Below are 24,879 nucleotides of genomic sequence, written 5' to 3'. Positions count from 1 at the left end.
TGAGGTATAATTACATCTAATGCTGTTGGCAGATATGAAAGAAAGAAAAAACTGGATATTGAAGAATGAGACTTAATATAGACAGATTATAATGGCTACTTGACAATAGTAGGGAAAACATTACAATTGGGCATTAAACATGCAAGACACAGCTAAATGCAGCAGTTATCTCTGGTTTTTAGAAGTGATAGTAAAGGGTAGGATAAATTACCCAGTGTAACGTAAGGATGCAATGAGGTCTTGTGAGTTTTTGCCCTACCCTGGCTGTACCTATCCAGCCTTACCAAGCCACTTTCTGCAAGTCACTTCTCAGTCTCCCTGCTTCACTTTCTCCATTAAAAGATTTTTATTGTACCAAATGGTTTGTGACTATCATAAAGCACTTTATGAGATCTAGCTATGAACCAGGAATTCATTAGTTAGGAACCATGGATGAAAGTACCCAGACAAAAATTTGAGCCCAAGCAGACCCATCAAAACAGTCTCTTCTGCATGGAGAAAAGAAGTAAAGATGTAAAGAAAGGCTGCTTACAAAAGCTTCTGACAAACAAACAACCCACCAAAACAACCTAAGCTAGTACAATGTTTGTCTACTATTTCTTGTAGCTTTCCAAAGTGCTACTAGTAGAAACATCCCACATCTATTCCTAATCACCACTGGAGTCTTTTTGTCATGCACAGGATGCTTCAACACAATTTGCTTTCTGAAGCCTAAAAATACAACTTTTATGGCTTCTTAAAGGTCCTTTTAAAATTCTACACACAGACCAGACTTACTGCTGACAAACTGCATGACCTGAAGAACTTTATGCACAGTACTGCAGTTTTACAGTAACTCCACTAAAGCTGGCTATGAAATCACACTGACGCAAATTACTAATTGCTCTCTTTAAGTATTGGTGGAGAATTAGGGTTTATATTTAACACTTCACATCCGAATATTCAGAGTGGAATTTCATTAACTTTAGCACTCTCAAAGACAAACAGGCAAAACAGGCAATAACGAAGTTCAAGTAAGCACCAAAATCCTGTTTTACTCGTCGTGTCTATGATTCAGAACTTAGTTCTGCACAGAAAAATCGTACATCCTCGGCAAATGCTTCCAAAGGTGTGAGTTTCGCATGGACTGACTTCTCCCAAACCAAATAAAGCAGCTTTAGGGCGATGCCTTAGCTCTTTTCCCTGGACATCTGGAAACCTGGAATTGCCTATTCCCACACCTCCACTGTGCTCGGAGCACACCTGCAGGGACAGGATTTCTGAGAGCTACAAAGAGCCCGCCTGAGCTCACGATACCCAGAGCGCCCAGCGGTGCCTGCCGGTGCTCGCTTTCCTCACAGCGGCCCGGGGCAGCTGCCGGAGCCGGCTCCAGCTCGGCCAGCGAGCTCCTGCCCGCCGCGGGGCACCCGGGCCGGCTGCAGCCGGAGATAGGGCACGGCTGTGGGCCCAGCCTGTGCCTTCCCCCGGCAGGGCAGGGCAGGACGGGGAGGCGCATGATGAAACTTCGCGGCGTGTTTCAACAGCAGCTGCCGGCGGGGCGGGGCCGCGGCCGGCCGGGGCCGCCTCCTCCGTCTCCCGGCGCGGCGCGGCCGGCGGCTCTCCGTGCGCCGGCGGCCAGCACCGGGTAAGGCAGCGGGGCGGGAGCGGCCCGGGGCTGCGGCGGGCAGCGCCGGCCGGAGGGGCTGCCAACGGGGGGAGCTGCCGCGGTACTCGGCCTCCTGCCGCCGGCTGGCGAGGGAGCGGCGGGCCCGGGGGGATGCGCGGCAGCCGCCGGAGGAAGGGCCGGCCGTGGGGAAGGGCCTGAGGGGAGCGTGTGCGTGCGGAGGGAACGCGCCCCGGGTGCCCGCGGTCGGACCGCCGGTTACCGGGAGGCCGCTGCAGATGGTGGTAGATGGTGGTAAAGCCCAGCTCCATGTGCTAAGGCTGAGGTCCGCAGCGCCATCGCATGTCCAGATGGGACAGATGTGGGAGGGGGAGCAGTGTTGTTGTGGTGCCGTGCTCCCCTTGGCACGCTCTTGCATGCCCGGTGTCCCCGGAGCTCCGGGAGCTGCAGGGCCTGTGTGTGTGTGTGTGTGTCTGCGGAGACACCGGGGCTGCGGCGTGCCGGGGAGCACGGCACTGCTCCTTTGCTGTCTGGGCCTGCCACGCTGCCCATGGGGAACTCCAGTCTAGACCTGCGCTCCTTGGGTTCGGAACAGTTCCCCCTTGTCCTGTCACTACAGGTCTTGCCTCTCTCTTTGTTACAAACCCCCTTTGAATGTAAAGGCGACAAACTGAAAGGATGTTTGATGTTTCTGTTCAGGTTATGTTACTTCAACATTTCAATACTCTATGACCAGTAATGATTTGTTCTATTTGTGTTCTATAAAGAAAAATCATAGACAGTCTTGCTGTATCTAGAGGTAAAATTTAAACCTAATTTCTTGCTGGCTAACATTTGCTTATCGTACTTTGAGCAAGCCAGGTTTTACTTCATGTTGGTAAAGTCTGCTATTCTTTTTATCAGGCCTCTTGATGGTTAAGTAATTTATAGCCTATGTCTGTTATCTGTGGGTTTTAGGTGTGTGGTGGGTTGACCTTGGCTGGGTGTCAGGTGCTCACCAAGGCACTCTATCACTCCCCTCTTCAGCAGGATGGAGTGAGCAGCAAGAAAATATGATGAGAAATAAAAAACCTTATGGGTTGAGATAAAGGCAGTTTACTTTTAAGGAAAAGTGAAGATCATGTACAAGCAAAAGAAAAAAAACCAAAGATTTTACTCTCTCATTCCCATCAGCAAGCAATGTTCAGCCACTTCCTGGGAAGCAGGGCTTCAGCGCACGCGGTAGTTGCTCTGCCTTTATGCTCCTTTCCCTTAAATCTTTTATCTGGGCGGACATCAGATATGGAATATCCCTTTGGATGGTTTAGGTCAGCTGTCCTGGCTACGTTGCCTTCCTTGATCTTGCTTGTTCCCAGCCTTCTGGTGAGGGGGAGATGTTGCCTTGCGTTGGTGCTGTGAGCCCTGGTCAGCAATAGCCAAAACACTGCTGTGATGCCAAGACAAAACACATCACTCTGAGGGCTGCTGAGGGGAGAATGAGCTTCCACTCAGCCAGAGCCAGGACAAAGTGTCAGCTCTTGCTTACAGTTCATGTCTCTGTTGAACAGGTTCTCCACGTGCAGGTAGAACAAGAGCCTCACAATGTGTGGTATCTGGGCCCTGTTTGGCAGCGATGAATGCCTCTCTGTGCAGTGTCTAAGCGCCATGAAGATAGCACACAGAGGTCCTGATGCATTTCGTTTTGAGAACGTCAATGGTTTCACCAACTGTTGTTTTGGTTTCCACCGGCTGGCAGTTGTTGATCAGTTATATGGGATGCAGCCTATCCGGGTGAAGAAATTCCCATACCTGTGGCTGTGTTACAATGGAGAAATCTACAATTTCAAACAGGTGAGTGTTGTATACATGGGTAAGGCAATTAAAAAAAAAAAAAATTTTTTTCAAGACTAGTGGATATTCAGAACATCTTTAAAATGTGTTTGACTAGAATATCAGAAAAGAAATGGGAAAGTTAGCAAAGAACTAGTATTTAAAAGGAAATAATTTATCTCTGAGCTCTGAATGAGCTCTGAATCTGGTAGCTTGTTTAGCAACATATTTAATCTTTAATAGTGAAAAATCACTTTTTAATTAACAAGAAGGGCCATAAATACTTAGATCTTCAGGTTTGTTCAGTTGAAAGTTAAGACACGTTCTTCATTATCTCTTGGGGAGAAGAATTTCAAGCCTCTTTCTTCCCTTCCTCCCTCTTCATAATACAAATGCTTTTAGTCTGTTTTGCTCTTCAATTGTTTTGGGTCGTCATTCTCCCAAGTTGTTGGGTATTGCATTTTTATTATTGCCTCTCAATCTAGATGGGATATGTCACTTAAGAAATAGTGATGCATAGTATGCATGTTTACATATTTAAAAAAAAAGCAGTAAGCCTTGGGGAGATGTTTCCAGTATGCCATGGAAGTCCTTAGGTGTCTGCAGCAGAAGTCAGTTTTTTTGTAGGGTTTTTGAGAGCCACCTAAGTCTCTTAGGCACAAAACAAGTAGCAACTCTTACATGGTTCCTAAAGGTGCTAAATCTGGATGGATGGATGTGATGCTGCTGCTGAACATTGTCACTGTTCCTCAGTTCCTGTGCTGAGATGTCCATGCTGCCTGTTATTGGCAAGATGATTCAGATCATCCGAATTTGATGTAAAAAGCAGCTTAAAACTGTGTCTGATTTTGAATCATGCTGAATCAATGTGTAAAATGTGTCCCATACTGAGTGTGGTAGCATCAGAAACGTTTGAATAATCTGAGATATTCTAGTACTTCTAATGCTAATTTTGTAGCATTTCTAATGTCACATTTTTTAAGTCAGGTCAGGCTGCTGTCAGTCGCAACAGTGACATCAGTAATGTCATTGGGAATTTGAGATTTCTTTTTTTTTCCCCAGTCTTCAAGTATCTGGCTGTTTGAAGGGTGAGACTTTGTCCTGCAGTACATGTGAGATCTACTGTACCAAAAGTCTGTATTACTTGCAGTGTTTTGCACTGTGGTTTTTCTGCTGTTGAAAACAGTAAGAATTACTCTCAATCACGCTACACAAAGTCCTGAGGGGACCTTAATTGTGCAACACTTGCATTGCCATCTACAGGAATTTGTTTGTTACATTATGTTCCCTCTTTCTTTATAAGGAGATTTTTCTTTCAAGCATGTGGCTGAAACCTACCTAAGAAAGGATCAGTGGTGAAACTGGTGCCTTCTTCAGGGCAATGACTTACTTATTTTAACATTGACTCAGTTTGATCTAAGACTGCCAATTGTTACCCATAAGTAACAATTAAAACCAAGGAACTTAAAATGTTAAAGCATTGGTTTTTTGAGTTTTTTTGGCTTGTTAGAGTTTTAGTGAAGCACTTTCTTTCCCTCTGTTTTCTGTGTATTGAAAGGACTATTAAGAGTAGCTCCACAAGAACGAGAAGAATATTTGATCTGACTTAAGTCTGACAGCTAATTTCTTCCTCTCCCATTTTATATGCACAGGCAGAGTGAAAGGAATAGTTTGAGGAATGGAGGAAGATTAGGCAGAAGGAAAATCTCTGCATAAAAAAAGCTGAAGAATTGCAGTGACTGCATAAGTAAACCAAAGATTATTTCCAAAGTACTTTATTCTGCAGAGATCTTGCACATGTCTGTGTGTTTTGAGTAGTTCAGTGTTTTTCACAGTGGCTGGCTAGTGCTTCTGAAGACCAGGGTCATGGGTTTGCAGTTTGACATCCTCAGAAATGTATCCCTGAAAACTTGCCTTTACACGAATTGCTTAAGACTGCATTGTCAGTCTCATTGCCTAAGAGATGATCCTGGGTAAAATTTCTGTTGTGGGTTGCCCCTGGCTGGATGCCAGGCATGCACCAAAGCTTCCCTCCAAAAAGTGGACTGGGGAGAGAAAATACAACTAAAGTTTCATGAGCTAAGGACTGGGGGGATCACTCACCAAACATGGTCATGGGTAAAATAGATTGAACTTAGGGAAATTAGATTAAACTAAATTTATTACCAACAAAATCAGAGCAGGGTAATGAGAAGTAAAATAAGCCTTAAAAAAAGAAACCTTCCCTCTACCCCTTCCTCCTTCCTGAGCTCTATCATCTCCTCCCCAGCAGGGAAAGAGGAAATGGGGGTTATGTTTATCACATGATGTTCCTGTCACTGCTGAAGGAGATTTCTTCCTCTGCTCCAGTGTGGGGTCCCTCCCACGGAAGACAGTCCTCCACAAACTTCTGCAGCATGAGTCTGTCCCACAGGAATAGTTCTCACCAGACTGCTCCAGTGTGGGTCCCTCTGCCACAGGGTGCTTTCCTTCAGGCACAGTCTACTCCAGGATAATTCCCTCACAGGGTCACAAGTCCTCCCAGGAGGCCTACTCAAGCATGGGCTCCTCTCTGCACAGGTCTGCAGATCCCTGCCTGGAGCCTGCTCCATCCTGGGTCTCCCAGGGTTTACAGCCTCCTCTCAGGCATCTACCTGCTCCAGCGTGGGGCTCCTCCTTGGGTTGTGGGTGGATTTCTGCGTCCCCATGACCCTCTGTGGGCTGTGAGACACAGCTGCTTCACCATGGACTGCAGGGGAATCCAGCTCTGGCACCTGAGGCACCTCCTGCTCCTCCTTCTCCGCAGACCTTGGTGTCTGCAGGGCTGTTCCTCTCCTCATAGTCTCATCCCCCTCTTTTCTGGCCGCAATGACATCTGCACAATAACTTTTCTTGATTCTTGAATATGTTACCACAGAGGCATTACCACAGAGTCATTCCCATTTGAGTCGTCTTTGGCCAACGACGAGTCCGTCCTGGAGCCACCTGACTTTGGCTCTGCCAGATGTGGGGAAATCTTCTGGCAGCATCCCACAGAAGCCACCCTTGTCCCTCCACTATCAAAGCCAGGCCATGCAAACCCAGTACAACTTTGAACACAAAAGTATAATTTCCTTCTTTGGCAGAAATATTTATATAACTTTAAAATTGTGATTTTACTTGGAAGATTGGCTGCTTCGTAATTGTTTCATAACAACAATGTTTGCAAATGCTTATTTATGTTTTTCTTAATTTTTTTTTTTAGCTGCAGAAGCAGTTTGGATTTGACTATCAAACGTTAGTGGATGGTGAGGTTATCCTTCATCTATACAACAGAGGAGGAATAGAACAAACAGCATCCATGCTAGATGGTGTATTTGCTTTCATCCTTCTGGACACTGCAAACAGAAAAGTGTTTCTAGCAAGAGATACCTATGGAGTCAGACCACTGTTTAAGGTGCTGACTGATGATGGATTTTTAGGTGTCTGTTCCGAGGCAAAAGGTAAAGCCATTTGTGTTTAGTGCCTAAATCTTAAATATTTCTGTTGGAGACAAACTTCATTGTTGGGCTTTTCTTCTTAGTGTGAAGAGAAAATGAACAATAAGTTCAGTGATATATCAGCTATATTTAGTAATGTAAGACCTTCACATCCTTAAAATAAAAACATCCAAGATGTTTAATTGTCCTTAATATCTCTAAAATAACTTGCTTATTTAACTATAATTTTTTGAGTTCTGGAGTCGTAGCAGTATTGAACTCAAGATGTTTTATGTTAGGCCACAGTTAAATATAGTCTATTGACTTAGACTAGACTTATGCTACAATAAATTATATTAGACTTTGGTCTTGGTGTTACGTAGTGAACTAGGTAATTATACCACAAGAACTGCTAATCTGTAAAAGCCAGCAATTTTGAAACCCTACTGAAATTTACTGCAGGATTGGGTAATTTCCCAGAATCACATACTTTATTTGAGGATGCTTTTTTTTTCTTTGAGATGGCACATCACTGGTCTCTCTTTTAAAGTAATTGTCTCTAGTCTTGGCGCCATCATAAACAAATCCAAACAATGTCAAAAGGGAGTGTATTGCCTGAAATGCACTTTGGCTAAAATTGACTTTCATGATTATTTCTGTCCCATATATTGTATATCTATTTTATTATCAGACTCCAATGTAGGTTGTCTCTTCTAGTAGTACTGTGTAGTAATACTAAGGGCTGCACCATTTCTGTTGCTTGTGAAGAGAGAAGGGAAGTTTATGTTTTGGAGACTGTGTCCTGTAACAATCACAGTGAGTTACCAGCCTCTATCTAACAGCAACTCAGTGTCCCTTTTGAGGATGTCCTCAAGGGGTGTCCAGGTGACCAGTAGGTACAAAGCATCCTCTTTCACAGGGGGAATGGAATTGAGGTTTGGCTACAAGTGTTCTACCTTGGCAGTGGAGTAGATCCATCTAGAACCAATGAGTTTTGAAATCACTAAATATATGTCAATTAAGCAATCACTACAGTGATGTTGTTTTATTGGAAACCCCTTGTTAGCTTGATTATACTTAATTTTAAACACAAAATAAGTTAGTAATTGTCATTCAAATTCTCCTAAACATATTATACTTTGACCTGGCCATAATGTAGTCAGTTAGAAAAGTGCTTTTCCTAGTGCTCATAGGGATAAATTGCTACTTGCCAATTAGTAAAACTTGCTGGTTTGCTTTCTCTGCTCTCTGCCTCAGCTTGAGATGGCTCAGATCTATGTGTACATCCTGCCAGAAGCAGAATCATGCTCTGGCCAGGACTGATGGTGACTCAGAAGGATTTTTTTTAATACCAGATTTAGGATCCAGTGAAAATATTTGTATATAATTCTAGTAGTGAGGCTGTTAAGTGAGGTATGGCTTAACCATTTAAAGTCAAGATCTCTGACATTTTTCTTTTTTCCCATTTTATGTGTAGGACTTATCAACTTAAAGCATTCAACATCCTTATGTTCTAAAGTGGAGCCGTTTCTTCCGGGCCATTATGAAGTGTTGGACTTAAAGCCCTCTGGCAAGGTTGCATCAGTGGAATTAGTAAAATTTCATAGCTGTAAAGATGAACCACTCCATGTTGTATGTGATACAGTGGAAGCTCTGCCTTCAGGTAGTTCAGCAAAGATTTTGCTACTTACTCTGATTTAAAAGGGAAAAAATCATAATCTTTGAATGTAAAATTTTCATTGATTGGTTTAAAAAAGTACCATTTAAGAAGAAAAAGCAACCCGTAAGAACCTTTAAAATGTAGGGACATTAGAATTGTTTTTGTAGGCAGTCCTGTACAAAGATGAACTTGAATGTCCTTGTTATCAAAAGAGATTCAGACAAATATCTTTGCTTCCTAATTAGCATCATCCAGCAAAGTCTAAGTATCACTTTTTGGACATTTTTACCCTTCTATTTTCTTTTTTCTGAGCAGGTTTTGACCTTGAAACAGTGAAAAGCAACATCCGTATTCTCTTTGAAAATGCTGTTAGAAAACGTTTGATGGCTCACAGAAGGATTGGTTGTCTTCTGTCAGGTAAGGAGCAAGAACCACAGTGATTCTGTACATTTTCTCTCTTTTGCCCATCATCTAGTAGTTAAAGGAAAGTATATTGGCTGTTCTGCTGCAATGTACCTGGAGTGATCTGAATCTTCATTTGCTTTTTAGAACAGGCAACAGAGAACTCATTAGTTTGGAACAAAGTTTTCCACTTTACAAGTGTCTTGAAAGTCTTATGTTTTTAAAGTTTACTCTGGGCTGGGACCTTGGCTTATTAAGACACTTAACATTTTTAAATAAGATGAATAAATATAGTATTCCTGTTGAAAATCACTCAATATTCTTAAATACATGAGATTTATGCTTAGGTTGGTCTAAAAAGAAAATTTAATTATTATATTCACTTTGCACAGATTAAACCTAGAAGAAAGCCTTGGCATGTTTCAGAAGCAGGAGAATTCTTACTTGCCAACTTTGCTTTAGTCTCTATCCTAAACTTCCTTAATTTACCATATTACAGGAGACCATCTGGACCAAAATTATTTGCTACACTCTTTTGCTGATAAGGTAATAGCTTGTGGTAGAGGAAGTTGTTCACTCACTTAGCTAATCACTTTTGTGATTTGATAGTTCAGTGTTACAGAGGTACTTTGCAGAGGTAAGGCTCTGTGACCATGGGTCTGACACCTTATTTCCTGTGTTTGTATGGCACTTGGTACTTGTGGTTAGTGTTCTGGAATGCTTTTCATGCTTTCACTTTAATTACCACAGTAATTACACTCATTTGTCATGAATCCTATTAAATGTGCGTCTGAATGAGAGAGAATTGAGAACGAGATACTGCTGGACTATTTCTTTACTATGCAATCATAAAAAGTAGGAAGAAGGTAAATGAAATAGGGGGATATATAGAGTTGAAAGATCTCACTTTCAGTAAAAAAAGCTTGTTTAAACCCCAAATTTCAAATATAAAATTAGAAGGCAGTCAGCAGCTCCTCAGATGCACATGCAGGAAGCAAAACTACATGCCTGTGCTGGTATAAATAATACCAGAGTATCTCAGTGCTTCACAGTTTTGTGTATGCTTGGAACATCACAGAGGATTGCTTTTGTTTCTAATCACAGAGGGAATTCTTCAATGTCACAGTGGAAACCTGGGGTTTGTTTTCCTGATTTCCGCATCCTGAGCACTTTGTTTCCTGTGCTCTCCTTTTCTCAGAATTTGTATGTATTTTCGACAGGAAATTTTTTTTTTTAGATAGCATGTCCACAGAGGGGATCAGGGTGGGAATTGATGCTAATGCACTCAGCTGAAAAAACAAATGCAGACTATAGGAAACAAAGAGAAGAGGGCTTTGCCTCATGCTTGTCAGAACTGCAGGCAGATGTGGGCAAACAGGTACTGTGTTTTGCTCAGTACTCTGTAGAGAGCAGCAAGTAAAACTAGACAAGGATTAGCAGAAATAGTTCATGATAATTAGAAGGTGGATCCTTAGAGTACATTTAGGCAGCTTGTGCATCTCTTGGTTTTATTTTCTGCTTGTTATCCAAACTGTTAAAATCCTTTCACTCCCCTCTGGAAAGAAGATGAGAAAAAAAAAGAATGAAGAAGAGTGGAACCCTTACATTAAGCATTCTGTTATTTTACTTACAGCAAACAAAAAAAATCGATAGTCCTATAGGTTGACTGTCAAATGTGTAGGTAAAAGGAAGATAGGGAGTGGTTTTGAGGTGGAGACGATAAATCCCATTTTAGTAGAGCTGAGGAGGGACATATTCTCTAGTAGTATAATGTTTTCAGTATACTTTCTGTTTATCTTAAATAAGGAGTTCTACTGATGCTTCTGACACCGAAAGTACTGATAACTGTTACTGATGATGTTCCACTAAAGTTGCCTGATTCTTTTATTAATAGAGGTAAATGTGCACTTGTACAAGAAGTACCTTGTATTCACACAGCTTAAAAATGAAGGCCACTCATAGGATTCCACTATCTAGATTCCTTAAGGGGGGACGGAAAGCATCATTCAAACACCTAATCAGATGATTTTTTTTGTTGGTAGGGGGCTTAGATTCCAGCTTGGTTGCAGCTGTTCTTCTGAAACTGATGAAAGAAATCAACATCAATTATCCATTACAAACCTTTGCAATTGGAATGGAAAACAGTCCTGACTTACTTGCGGCCAGAAAGGTATCTTTAGCATTGCTTTCAGTTTGTTCTGAGCTACTGAATGCTAAACATTGTATATTAATGTGCTAACTTCGTGGTATGGCATTAATAATAACACTGAAAATTCATTTATTGCTATGATGTAAATCAGTTTGCAGTAAATCATTTAGTACAATGCTTGCTGCTTTTCTCTTGCATTTGGAAAACTTTCACGACAGAGTCGCCTTGCATTGTTGTCAAAAGGATAGTACTTTGGACTTGTCTCAGTTCTGCCTCTGGGTTTTAGGGTGGGTCTCCCTGTTATGGTTCCCATAGTAAGGCATTTGTACATATGTTAAGTATTGTAAGTTAATTATTACAGTTTTGTACAAACCACTTGGCATCTGGGGTACTATGCAGGCTTTCATCACTTTTGTGATGCTGCTTTTTCTCCTCAGAGCAGATATCTGGAATATTTAGAGCCTCTACAGATTCTGTTAACGTTTTAGGCAAGCAGCTGGATGGTCTGTTGCAAGCATGATTGAACACTGTAATTAAGAAGACTGTGTTCTCTCTGGTGAACATACCACTGCAAGTCAGAGGTCTGCTAAGTAATGTCTTTTCTTGGCCTAATGTCATAATTTTCATTGTAGCAGAAGAGAGCTGGTGCTTTCACTGAATGTGTTTGCTTTAAACACAATGTAGGTTTATAAAATGTTTTAGTTGAAAAGTGATGCATTATTTTGACCTTTTGCAAACAGGTGGCAGCACATATAGGCAGTGAACATCATGAAGTAATACTTAATACTGAAGAGGGGATTCAGGCAATAGAGGAGGTTATCTTCTCATTGGAAACCTACGATATAACAACAATAAGAGCTTCTATTGGTAAGATATTTTTAATGACAATCTTTGGTTTATATCACCCAAATAAAATTTTATGCAAACTTACATGTTTGTCTAGTAGATCTCCCAGCTGGCACAGAATCTGAGGACTGGGACTCCAAAGTTCTGGTACCCAGACTTATCTGGGATACCACACTGAGGCAAAAGCAGTTATTTACAAGTCCCTGATTGCACAAAGCAACTGTCAAGAACTGTTCTTGAAGCTTTGAGATGAAAAGCAATAGTTGCATGAAGAACAAATGTTTGTTAGATCTGCAGGTCTAAGTTTTCTGCTCTAGTCAGTGTGTACCTTGGAGGAAGGGGGAAATTCACAGGTTTTCTGAGGTACTGAATATTATGACAGCAAACCACAGTTACCCTTTCCTTGCATAATTTTGGTACTAATGTGAAGTATTTATTATCGCCCTTTGGTAGCACAGATTTAGTAACACAGGTTCTTATAATGTACACTTGATTCTGAGAAATGAAGGGAGTCAGCAGCAGCTTCTAACAAAGCAGTCCCAACCTGATAAGAGGAGAAAACCCCTAATCCAATGGGACCTTTTGTGTAATGCAAGCTACAGCATTTTACCCAGTTAATCTTGTGTCATCATAAAAGAGTTATGAAGCCAAATAGGCAACACAGTTTTTGAAACTGAACTCTCTGGGTGGAATTTCCTCCATGAAGATGGGATTTAGCAATGTGAAATAATGAATGCATTTCTTTAAAAATTAAAGCATTTTACTAAAACTTTTTTCTGTCATTTTTTCTTTGAGATTTGATGCTTAATATAATAATGAATTAGATAATTTTCTTTAGATTTGTAATACTTTTGTTGTAAAAGCATCCCATTCAGAAAGATGCATTGAGTGGAAGGCATAATTCTGTTTTATAAAACACTCTTTACAAAAGAAATTGAATAAAGGGCTTCATCCAGTTCAGCTCAGAGGGGTAGAGAGTTAAACAGCAACTTTTGCTTTTCCCCAAGGCCAGAAGGTTTCTTCAGCACTGTGCTGGAATTAATCACACACTTTATTTCAAATTGAGCTAGAACAACTCTCTATATTCCCATGGGAATCCTCCAGTGTTCCCAGGGTCACAAGTAGACACATCTTTGATATTTTGAGGGCCAAGTGTAAATACACTGTTTAGATGTATTTGCAGCACCAACTTAGTGTGGCTGTTGGTGGCTTTGAGTAACAATGAGATGCTACTTTACATATTTTTTTGCTACAGAAGGAATTAGTGTAGGAGACAAGTTTCTAAAATGTTAATTTTAAACTACTAGCTACATGTAGCATCATGTATGTGGATGTACTTTAATCACTTTATACTTTTTTTTTAAGGTATGTATCTTGTCTCCAAGTATATTCGGAAGAAAACAGACAGTGTGGTCATTTTTTCAGGAGAAGGATCAGATGAGCTGACACAAGGATATATATATTTCCACAAGGTAAATATATTCACTATACAGAATGCCCTTCAGTTAGCTACTTCTTCTGCCTTTCAACAGAACATCTGTGGTACCTCAAGGTGTGATATTTGAGAGTTGTCATAACTGTATATTTGTTGAGTTTTTCTTCTGGGGTGGCATAGAGTCCAAGGGATTTAATCACCTAAAAATAGCTTTCTTAATCTTCAGCAGTTCCTGGGACTGTTATTTCTTGTGTGTAGTTTTTGCTGGTTTTGAGATGACTTGGTGATCACTGCAATTTAAATGCAGGACAGCCAGCAATGGTTCCCTCAGTGCAGCTGTGTGCCACCTGTGTGCTCCATGCTATGTTTGTTTTCAGGCACCATCTCCCGAGGAAGCTGCAGAAGAGAGTGAGAGGCTTCTGAAGGAGCTCTACCTGTTTGATGTACTTCGTGCAGACAGAACTACTGCAGCACATGGGTAAAATGTATTCCCTTGGATGTTGAGCACTCATAATTTAAAAGCAAAAGAAGATTAGGCAGGAAAAGACTGCTGAGGATTTGTATGCCAACATGAAGTTGTAGGCTTAAGGAATTTGAGCAACAGTAAAGCACACTGCCAAATTTAATCTGATCTGTGACTATAGGGCTCACTGAGTTACCAACCGAAATATTTTTTGTCTAGGAGTGTACTGGTCTTTACAGAAACAGTGAATTAGAAATACAAATATTCAGAGTTAAGGAGGGAAGGCAAACTTGGATTTGATTTTGGGGTCTTTGGAGGTTTAGACAAAGAAATCTTGAATCTGATGATCGTCAGAACTAAAACATACCTTAAAATGTATGTGCATTAGGTAACTGTCTGTAATAGAGCTATTAGGATACAGTCTATGTAACTGATACCTTGAAGAATCTCCAAATCGAGTGCTGTAGAAATATATATATACTAAACAGAAGCATTTTACTAAAAGAAATACATTAACTAAACCGAGAACAATGTTGGAAAGCTGTCTGTAGGTAAGAAAAAATGGTATCTTTGGCAAAGCAAACAACTAATTTGTTGGGAAGCTTTGGTTGTATATTGATCCTGCCACAAAATTACTTGCCCAGCTTTTTACAGTTTTCTTATGTTTCTCTTTACTAGTGCATTTGCCTTATAATTTGTTTTGTGCTGAAAATTTTCACCACGCTTGGAAGGCTGTGTTTAATATCATATACTGGCTACTTTTGCTTTTTGTTGGACGTGCTGCACAGTGCTGTTAGGAAGAGAGAATCCTCGTACTAACAAATTAGAACAGAGTTTAAGGAGTTCAGATTTATGGAGAAAAGGGAGAAGAACTAAGAGCAGAGGAAAGGATGAAACTACCGTTATCAGTTAGGAACAAGAATAACTATAAGGAAAGACTTGCAGTGCAAATCTTGTTAGTATATGGAGAAACTGAGCCCTCAGTCTTTGATTACTGAAAACTCAGTATTGGGTAAATTTGTTTTTTGGTTTGTTTTTTTTTTTTTAAGGTCGGTATTACCTGAAGTAGCTGAAGCTTTTTATCACAGTAGAAACTAAAGAGACAATGAAATTACTAGGATGCAGTATAACTTCTCCTTTCACTTGTGAAGCTGGACAGCATAATATCTCCTGAGCAGACACACCGAGAGGGATTCTTTCTGCTGAAGATGCAGTTGCTGTCATTTTATTTGTTGCCTTCTGTGTCCTTAGAAGCTGTGGTATACAAAAGCAGGAAGGCTTTGTATGTGCATATCTACCACTGGTATAGGAAAGAACTTGTGTGAATGCTGTAGGGCTCCTTTTTGTTGTTTCTTGACAACACAAACAAATGTGGATTTCAGAAATGACAGCAGAAGTCCTTGCTTGGTTCTATGGTATGTTTACAAATGCTGATGGAAATCCTAGTGAGCAACTTGGTAGCTCTCTGAGAGGAAGAGGGTTTTTAAAAATGTGCTTTTGCATACATGTTGCAATGGTTGTTGCAGATTCTATAGGACTGTAGTCTGTAAATTCAGGGCATATGGCATTATAAAACTTCATAGTCTTTAATCTGTGTAGACCATACACCTCACTGCACAAGCTGGTGAATTTAATTCACCAACTTGTGCAGTGTAAATACCACCAACTTGTGTAGTTGTAAATACGCAAGTGAAATTTCTTCCAAGTAAAAGCAGAAAACCTGGTGTTTATGTGAAAGACGGGGAAAGCTTAGCTGCTGTGGAATTTGTAAGTAGATGACTTGTTGGATTAATTCAGTATATTTTCTATTTATTCCCCCTGCTTAGCCTTGAACTGAGAGTCCCATTTTTGGATCATCGGTTTACTTCTTACTATTTATCTCTGCCAGCAGAACTGCGAATCCCAAAGGTACATAAAACTAGGGTTGGATCCAAATGTAAGTTTACAAATTCACTGATACATGTTCTAAGCATGACCAGATTGCTGAGTTCATTGGTTAAGTCCTCTACACAAAGTCAAGCATGCTCTTAAATATTTTATTGAATAGTTGGGAGCTCTTTTCTGACCAAAACTTTTGGAAAGAAGCCGTTTCATAAGTGTTTAAATGCAGATCTTTGCACCGCAGTTCCCAAGACTCATGACATTGTTTTTTGTTCTGCAAACAGAATGGAATTGAAAAATACCTTTTAAGATTGGCCTTTGAGGATTCCAATTTACTTCCCAAAGAGATTCTCTGGAGACCCAAAGAAGCTTTCAGTGACGGTATAGCATCAGTAAAGAAATCCTGGTTTTCCATTCTTCAGGACTATATTGATCAACAGGTAGAATACCACTTTTTCCTTTCTCACTTGGGTATATTAGATATGGTTGCCAGTGGGAGGCAGCTCACATGCTTAGTTGAGAGAATAAATGTGGATATAGCAGTTAACTTGTGCAGGAGTAAGATAAACCTTAATCAACGTTCTTCTAGATGTCTGAGTTGATTAAAGAAATTTGTGATCCTAGTTAGAAATGCTAGACCCTGCCAGAAAGGACTGTATAAGGAAATGAACATCATTTAAGTGTCTGGATTGCAAATTAGATTGTGTATCAACAAACACAGTTTCTGGGTTACAGGCAAAGCAGCTGCTTCAGCTGAAGGCACTTGCATGAACTTTCTCTGCAGCTGAGTAACAACATACCGACCTTATAATGTACTTTCTTGTTTGCGTCATTCATTTTTCAAAGCCATCCCTAGCTAAGCCTTTTTGCTTTTTGAAGACTGCTTGCATTGTTAACCAGGGAAGACTTAGAGCATTTTGACTCTGTACAAAGGATAATCCTCTCTGAAGTGCAGAGGTAGTTTAATCATGGAGAGGAAGGAATAAGACCCTCTTTACACCAGAGCTCTATTACATGGAAATACATGTAGTCAAGCCTGTGGATGGGAGCTTGTCTGTCCTACCACCAGCTCTTTCTGCCCCATTTTCTTTCTCTGTTTCCTCAGGCAAGAAAGCAGTTGGGTCAGGCAACAGTGTTCTGCTGCCTGTTCTGAGCCTGTATTGCTGTAGGAGCAGCAAATCTGTTTCACAGACATGAAAAATTAAACAGCATGATGGCAGCCAAAACTGCTTATTGAAATTGCCTCAACTGGTACAACTATTTATCCTTCCTTTCCCAGCCAACTTAGCAACTGCAGGTGTCTTTGCCTCTGCATCCCAGGTCTTCTGTTGCTAAGAGCATGGTTATTGTTGATTATAACAGCCAACTCTTCCCCAAGCTACAAAAACAACCTAGGAAGCCACTTACGTGGCAAAATGACTGCTTTAAGTTTTTGCACTTGTTTCACAGCAAAGGAAGCTGTGGAGAGAAGTGTCTGTGACCTTACTAACAAAGGTGGTTGTGTCCCAGAGAAATGGGCTTCATATGTCATGTAGAGAAATACCAACAGCACTGGAAATACCTTTACATATTCATAAAGATCAAGTGAGCTGGTGACACAGGTTTGTTTGACCTGTCAAACCTGTGCCTCTAGAATAGACTTCTTTTTTTCCAAAACTGTGGATGTTTAGTGGTTGGTGAATCCTTGTGTATCTTAAAAAGTTGAAGATATTTGCAGCTTAACTTGAATTTTGCTTATGTCTGTAGGTTGATGACCTTTTACTGGAGAAGGCAGCGGAGAAATATCCTTTCAATCCTCCTAAAACAAAAGAAAGTTATTACTACCGCCAGATCTTTGAAAAGCACTACTCAGGGCGGAGCAGCTGGCTGCCCCACTACTGGATGCCAAGATGGGTTAAAGCTACTGATCCTTCTGCACGCACATTGAAACATTACAAGTCAGCTACCCAAGAATAGACTGTTCAGATAATCCCCAAATAAAAGTGCTGCAAGCGTTTGTGTGCACTCTGCTTTAAGAAAACCAAACAAATTATGCAAACCTAAAGCTTAAATTGTCTTTAAGATGTACTTTGACAATGCTATTGGAAATGAAAGCTTTCTGTTGTTAGTGTACTATTGAAAACTTATGCTGCTGTACCAAAATTTTGTAATTCATGGGAAAATACTTTCTGGACAAGGGACTACTTTAATTGACAGCTCTGTTCTTTATGTAACCTTGATTGTATTAATTTTCCTTGAAATCATTTTATGTATTTTAATGTGAGCTCTGTTTTGAGGACTTGAATCAGGCTGAGGGATGCAAGCTGCTGCTGACGCTCTGAGCAAAGGGGAGTTGGACTCTAGCTATCTGTTGATTTGTGTTCCTGGCTGAGGGACTTGGATAGTATCTAAGTTATTCTATTCTGAATGTCCTTCTACACACTCCTGAAAACCTTGGTCTAGTTTTCAAAAAGTATTTAGATATTCATAGCTATGCAGAGATGCTTTCTAGAGTTTATCGAGATGGTGCTGGGTGTTACTTAAATGAATGGCAATCTTATTTGTTACTGTGAAGCTGCCAGTTGGCTGTTCTGTAAATATACCATCAGCTGAAAGATATTGTGACTGTTATCAAAGAGCAGAATGGATAAGGGAAGCCAACTAATGTCTTTGTTTCTAACTCAAGGACTTCAGTTTTTATAAATGTATTTATTATTCTTGAAAAATTTGAGTGTGAATTGGGTGATGTGTATCAGCCTGATGGAAATTGCATGAGTAAGTATTTTAAGAAATTTTTCATTTATTGTGAGAGTTTTCCCATCTGTATGATGAAGAAAGGTCAACTGTGTTGCTGCTGAACCACAAATGGCCAACTGTGTGGGTGAACCAAACCTGTTTACTATAGGTTGTAGCTGGACAAAGCATCACTGACAACAATGGGATCAGATGCCTTGCTTGGAAAAGTGGGGGGAAAAAACTGCTTCAGAAATCACAAGAACTTCTGATACTCTACTGAAAAAAACACCTGATTTTTTACCCAAGATAACTACTTATCCATGTGGGTTACTTTTGTGAAGGTAACTTAAGTATAAGGATGGTCAAGAAATACATATGTGTGCTACAGATTGAATTGATTAGCATCATGCTCTTTATGAAAACAAGTCTTCTTTATTGTCCCTCTTGACTAGGAAACCAAAGCCATTTTTTATTTAAAAGATAAAATATAAGCTGTTCTGATTTAAAACCTTCACAAAATGACTGGTTGTCTGTTTGTTGCTCCACTGTAATCCTGCATTTGAGTCTCTATCCCAGAAACTTTACTGAAACCCTTCGGTGGCACCACAGCCCTTGAGAGCTCTCTGTAATATGTTCCTGCAGCCTTCTTTACTTCAGGGCCACGTGCTTGTCTTTTTGGATTTCTTTGAAACAGTTAAGACTATTTTGAGTTGAGAGAGGAGTGTAGAGTACATGGTTAGGTACTGATGTGTACAGGTAAGATTTACTACTCACTGTAAACTTCCCAGTCTGTCATAAGAAAACAGTATTTGCCTGAAGTGAAAACAGGCTCAACATATTTTGGGATCACTGCTCAAATGCACTTTCTGCTGCAACATCGCAGCATTCAAGGAAATTCAGCTATTTTAAAAAAAATTCCTAGTACATTGGAGATTTATATACCAGGGCAATATCCTAGACTGATTTAGTTATTTTAGCTTTTTACTAATGTGCACAGCAAAAGTACTGTGCTTGCTCCCTTGTCAAAGGTCTTGTGAGTATAAAACCTGTTCGTTCCTTCTCTATTATGGAGTTTTACAGCCATTTTGGTTTCTGTGATACTATATTTTCTCTTTTTTCCCTTTAAAATAAAAATTGTGTAAAAAAAGACAAAACAAAAAAGAAAATTTAAGACAAAAACATCCAGCTATTCAGGATCATTAGCTAGCTGCAGCCATGTTTGTAGTTTGTCACAGGAGGGAACAGGATGCAGAACCAGGGTGCAGTGCTGTCTTGCCTAGTTTTACTCTAGCTTTCTTCCTGCCGTGGTGGCCTCTTTTTCTCACTCTGTTTCTTTCGGATAAAATTAATCTGTACGGTTCTGACAGCTTGAGTGTATTGCTTTGAGTATTGTGTCAGGTGGGGATGAGGAATTGAAGTTGGTAGTCCACATAGGGAAAGCAGAGATGAGTATTTGCTTGGCTTGCAGGACTGATGAGGGCTGAGGGAGAACCTATGGGGTTTTTGCAAAGTGGCTAAAAAACGTGGGGTTTTTGTTTGTTGATTTGGGGTGGATTTGTTCAGTTTTGTTTTATTTTGAATCAATTCAGTTACTCAATTTTGTTCTCACAGCAATCTTTCCTCCTTTTGAGGAATGAGAAGTTAACAGTTCTGAAGAGAGCGCTGCAGGGTCAGAGACCTGTCAGGTGCTTAAGGTTGCCCAGTGCTCCCCAAACCCTTCACCTCTTTAATAAAGCCTGTGTGCTGTTTTAGCCTCCTCTTGGTTGCTTGTGTGGAGCCTCCCTGGCTGTGCCGCATCCCAGTGTTCCTGACAGTGGCTCTCTAGAGAAGGTTCCCGGTACAAACCAGCATGTAAGATCCAGAGAGCACTTGGCAGGACTTTAGGAACCCTGAGTCCATTGGTCAGGGTTTTTTGATGGGGATGGTTTGAAATTATGTAAAATTTTTGAAACTCTGTTTAAAACCACAGTAAAGTGTAAAAGCAGCCCATTTTAGAGTCTTCGGGGGGGTGAACTTGTTGGTTTCTTTTTTGTGTTAGAGACCTAATTTTTGGTTCCCATTAACAGAAGTTGTGGAGGGAGGATTTGATACAAGGTGTGTTTGAGCTGGCTATTGAACAGTGTCTCCAAAGGAGAGAGAAGCTGAATTGTGGGACAGGCTGCTTATTTCTGTAACAATTACACTGTGTGTTCCTCAGTGCCTTTCCATGGAACAGCCAAAGCACATGCATCACCTGCACCATGCCTGTCACGGTTCCTCATTCTGGAACTTAGGGCCATATTGCTTTTCATTTATGTATTTATATAGATATTGTGGTTGACAGGCTGCAGTTAGGAAAGTCTTAGTTTTGTGTAAGCCTGTCTCTGGATGCAGGTAATGCACAGAATTGTAATTGTTTGGTTTTTTTTTTTAATTTTAGTTGAATAATTTCAATTTATTTTCATTTAAAGGAGTAATTTAATTTTTTAATTTAAAAATCTTGTTCCTAGCAAAGGAACAAAGAAGAATGAGGCAGAGAGGTGGTCTTTGCTTCTCTGCAAGTTGGTAGGGGTAGTAGCTGGGGGAGGTGGTACATTAACAGCTGCTCCCCTAAGACCTGTTTGTGGTATTTCACCCACCCCTTTCTGCAGTGCCACTTCCCATCTTTTTGTTGCCTGGAAACTCTTTCAACAGGAAAAAACTAGATGGCCAACCAGTTTTTTCCAGCTCTGTGCTCAGGTTTGGATCTTTCAATCACCCTAAGAGCAATAACAAAAGATGCTGACCACCCTGGAGCCCGCCCGACTTTGTGCTTCTCCCATGCCAGCGAGTCGGAGCTGACTGCGCCCCTTGTCTGTGTCCCGGGAAGGCAACAGGCAGCCACGTTTCCCCCAGCATGACACAAAGAGTCCGTCAAGACTTGAATTCGGATCGGGAAGTTGCTTCCGGGACGATTTTCTAATTTTTTACAAAATTTTCTTTTTCTAGCCGGCAGATGGCGGCCGCTGGTTAGCCGCCCGTGCAAAGGAGCTCCTATCCCTGGGGAAGATGCGCTCCTTCCTGCTCTCTCTCTGCTTTTAATATCTTCCCTACGAGCGATTGTCACTGGGATTTGTGCGTGAGCCTCGTGGAATTTAATAAGTACTTGATTAGGACAAGGATAAAGCCACGCATAAAATAAAATGCTTTCAAATTGATCTTGCTCAAAAGATGTTGTGCAGAGCTTCTCATGCTGGTGCTGCAGGTAAGGTGGCAGCTAGGAGCTGAATTGTATTAGTATTGAAGGCATTCGATATTCCATTTAGAGGTAATTGAAAACTAGGTATATTAAAAATCAGTAATGTGAGTTGGAATAGGTATAAAATGTCAGTTCTAGGGAAGATGGAATACAATACCAGACTAGGGAATAAGTAATGTTAATTTTACCTCTGAAGTTGTTAGGAATTTTTGTTTTTCTCTTTTCCTTCATGGTTAATATAAGGATCACAGGATTTCAGATAGTCATGCAAAGAGAACATCAAGAAAGAATCATAGAAAAAATTGGGTTTGAAGGAACCTTAGACATCATCTAATTCCAACCTCCCTGCCATTGTCAGGGATAGACTTTCAGTAGATCAGATTGCTCAAAGTCCCATCCAACCTGGCCTCGAACACTTCCAGAGATGGGACATCACAACTTCTCTGAACAACCTGTTCCAGTGTCTCACCATCCTCACAGTAAAGAATTTCTTCCTTATATTAATCTAAATCTACTGTCTTTCAGTTTAAAGCCATTCCCTTTGTTCTATCACTAAATATCCTTGCAAAACATCTCTCTCTTGTAGGATCCCTTGGGTTACTAGAAGGTGCTGTAAGCTCTTTTTTCCAGGCTGAACAGCCCCAACACTCTCTGTCTTCATGGAGAGGTACTCCTGCCCTCTGATCATCTTCATGGCATCCTCCAGACATGCTCTAACTACTCCATGTCCTTCCCATGCTGGGTGCAGCAGTCCAGTGGGGTTTCACCAGAGGGGAGCAGAGGGGCAGAATCCCCTCCATTGATCTGCTAGCCACACCTCTTTTGGTGCAGCCCAGGAAACCATCAACTTTCTGGGCTCTGAGCACACACTGCTGGCTCATGCTTGTCCACCAGCACCCCAAGTCCTTCCCCTCAGGGCTGCTCTCAATCCATCCTCCTCCCAGCCTGTATTTATGCCTGGGATTGCTCTGACCCAGGTGTGAGGCCCTGCCCTTGGCATGGCTGGACTCCATGAACCCACCTCTCAAGGCTACTAGGAAGTTTTACAGGTGCACATCAGAAGGGCCTAGGTACTTTTTTCTCAAAAGCATTATTTTAAAAATTCAAATGAAGTACATCATATAAATTTGGAAAGATTTCCTGTTTATGTAAATGGTCAATCCAGTTGTTTTGTGAACTCTTGTGATGATGAATTGTGTTCACCTGAGCATTTAGACTCAAGCCCTGTCAGGAAAAACATCCCCCAGTGATCACAGGTGGTGTAATGGAAACATGGAAACACACACAGCCCTTTAGCCTTTTGCCTGCTCCAGACATGTTCTGAGAGAGGTTTGCTTTTTTTTTTTTCCCCCTGCATGTGTGTGTGTGGTACAGGGTGCTTAATTGCTGGGTTTTCACCAAGGAGAAGATAGAGTAATTGAGTCCAAAATAGTCCTTTAGAAAATTATTACACTGGGTACTTAAAATTAATTGAACTGACCTCAATTCCTAAATCATAATCGTCTTGCAGAGGCCAAGAGGAGGATCAGGTTGTTCTGGTTGCAAAGCTGCCTCCATTTTTGCTGCTATCAAGGATAGAAGTAATTGTCTATATTAATAAACTGCATTACTTAACATCTCTCAATGCTGCTCTTGAAGACTGCCTTTAACACCTGGGGCAAAATGTATATTAATACAAATTACTTTTGATTAAAACCATTATTATTTTAGCACAAAAAGGAAGGGGGTGGTAGAAAGGAACATTCTCCTTTTAAATATTTAAATACTCATTATACCAAAGTGATACAAATTACTGGCTGACTGACAACTTGCTAATAATAGCTTCAAAATGCAAATAGAGCTCTTATCCCAATTGACACTAATTGGAACTCCTTTGGCAGCCTGGGAGGGCAGGACAGGAAGGTTTGATTGTTTCCTCAAGCTGGAATTGGGCTGGTAAGGAAGTGTGGGGAAGATGTGCTGTGGATAAACAGGTTTCCATCTACAGACATCAGAATTCATTATGCTGTATTTTAAGAAACTGCTCTGAAGTGCTGTATGTACAGTTTTGGTGAGGTTTGTGGTGCACTGGGTGGGTCTTGCTCATGCCCACATAGTGCAGGCTGGGCTGAGTAAACACTGTGGGAATCCAAGCTGTAAATGCTCAAGTCTTACAAAACAGCTGTGATGTCTTCTGGGTGTTGTGAAAATTCACTGTTTCAAAATTCACTGAATTATAAGTTTTTTAAATGCAGTCTTAGAACAACTGCACCATATGTATATATTCCTTCAGTAATTCCTGTGGATCTTCTCCGGGCAAGGTTTGCTTCCAGAGCATGTTGGTAGACACAAACACAATGTGGCTACTTTTGTCTGAGTGTTATAACAGTGAAAATTAAAGCATTTCTATGTGCCAAAATTGAATATCTGTGATTAAAGATGTTCTGTTACTCAGCTGGATGCTTTTAATGCTACCTAGGTCATGAAAATAAAATGTTGAAGGTGTATTAACATGTATTGGCACTGAGGTGCTCCAGCTCTGACTGAGAATATAAGGCACGAATTTATGCAGCTCTTTACCTGCTTCACACAGTTCCACTCTCTCTTGCCTTCGGATAGTGTTTCCATTGCTACATTTGTTTGACTCAATGATCTTAAGGGTCTTTTTCAATCTAAATTCTTCTGTGATATGTTGGTGCAAGTGTATCCTTTAACTCTTTTACAGCTATGCTGCTGAAATAGAAACATAGGAAATGGTTTAGTTAGGAAAAAAAACAGAAAATGTACCTTTTCCCCCCTACAAATATTTTCTTAGCATTTAACATTATTCTTTATCATTTGTGAAGTTTCTTTGCACTGAAGTGGCTGGTTAGGTACATGGTCTGCGTTGCATTTCTAGCTCAGCCACTGTCGTTACTTCTGGCCGAGCCATCTCACCTTGCTGGGCTTCCTCCCTCCAGGCTTCTGGGAGGGCATGAAGCACCATGAGAGATAAAGTGTTTTGTTGTCCAACAGTCTGTTCACATTTCATTTCTTCCATATGCACTAAGTGGGAACATTGTTTAATTTGGAGATGGATGAAGAAAACAAGAGGTGATATTTTTTTGCACGTGCTCTGTATACCTCTCTTTAAAAAGGAGTTTCTGAGATGGTTTATTCCGACAGAAATCAGATATGTATCAGGAGTGGAACAGTGATAACTTAAAAAAAATACCATAACAATTTTCACACAGCCTCTCCAGCTGACAATTTTTTCAGTCTCTATCAAAAGTATTAAAAGAAT

At 40.7% G+C, this 24,879-nt stretch overlaps 1 protein-coding gene across 1 annotated transcript; it reads left to right on the top strand.

The window, feature by feature from the left end:
- The first annotated feature begins 1,477 nt into the window (after positions 1-1,477).
- ASNS (asparagine synthetase (glutamine-hydrolyzing)) lies at positions 1,478-18,914 on the top strand. The gene is made up of 12 exons (XM_038129251.1): positions 1,478-1,624; positions 3,151-3,433; positions 6,636-6,873; positions 8,327-8,512; positions 8,825-8,926; positions 10,954-11,081; positions 11,801-11,927; positions 13,272-13,378; positions 13,719-13,819; positions 15,631-15,712; positions 15,970-16,125; positions 17,432-18,914. The coding sequence occupies exons 2-12, from the start codon at positions 3,185-3,187 to the stop codon at positions 17,639-17,641; spliced, it is 1,686 nt and encodes a 561-aa protein (XP_037985179.1). The 5' UTR covers positions 1,478-1,624; positions 3,151-3,184; the 3' UTR covers positions 17,642-18,914.
- The last annotated feature ends 5,965 nt before the right edge of the window (positions 18,915-24,879 follow it).

Source organism: Motacilla alba, chromosome 2, assembly GCF_015832195.1.
Source record: "Motacilla alba alba isolate MOTALB_02 chromosome 2, Motacilla_alba_V1.0_pri, whole genome shotgun sequence".
NCBI classification, from domain to species: domain Eukaryota; kingdom Metazoa; phylum Chordata; class Aves; order Passeriformes; family Motacillidae; genus Motacilla; species Motacilla alba.
Note: the sequence above shows the minus strand (reverse complement) of the source record. Positions and strands in the feature narration are given on the sequence as shown.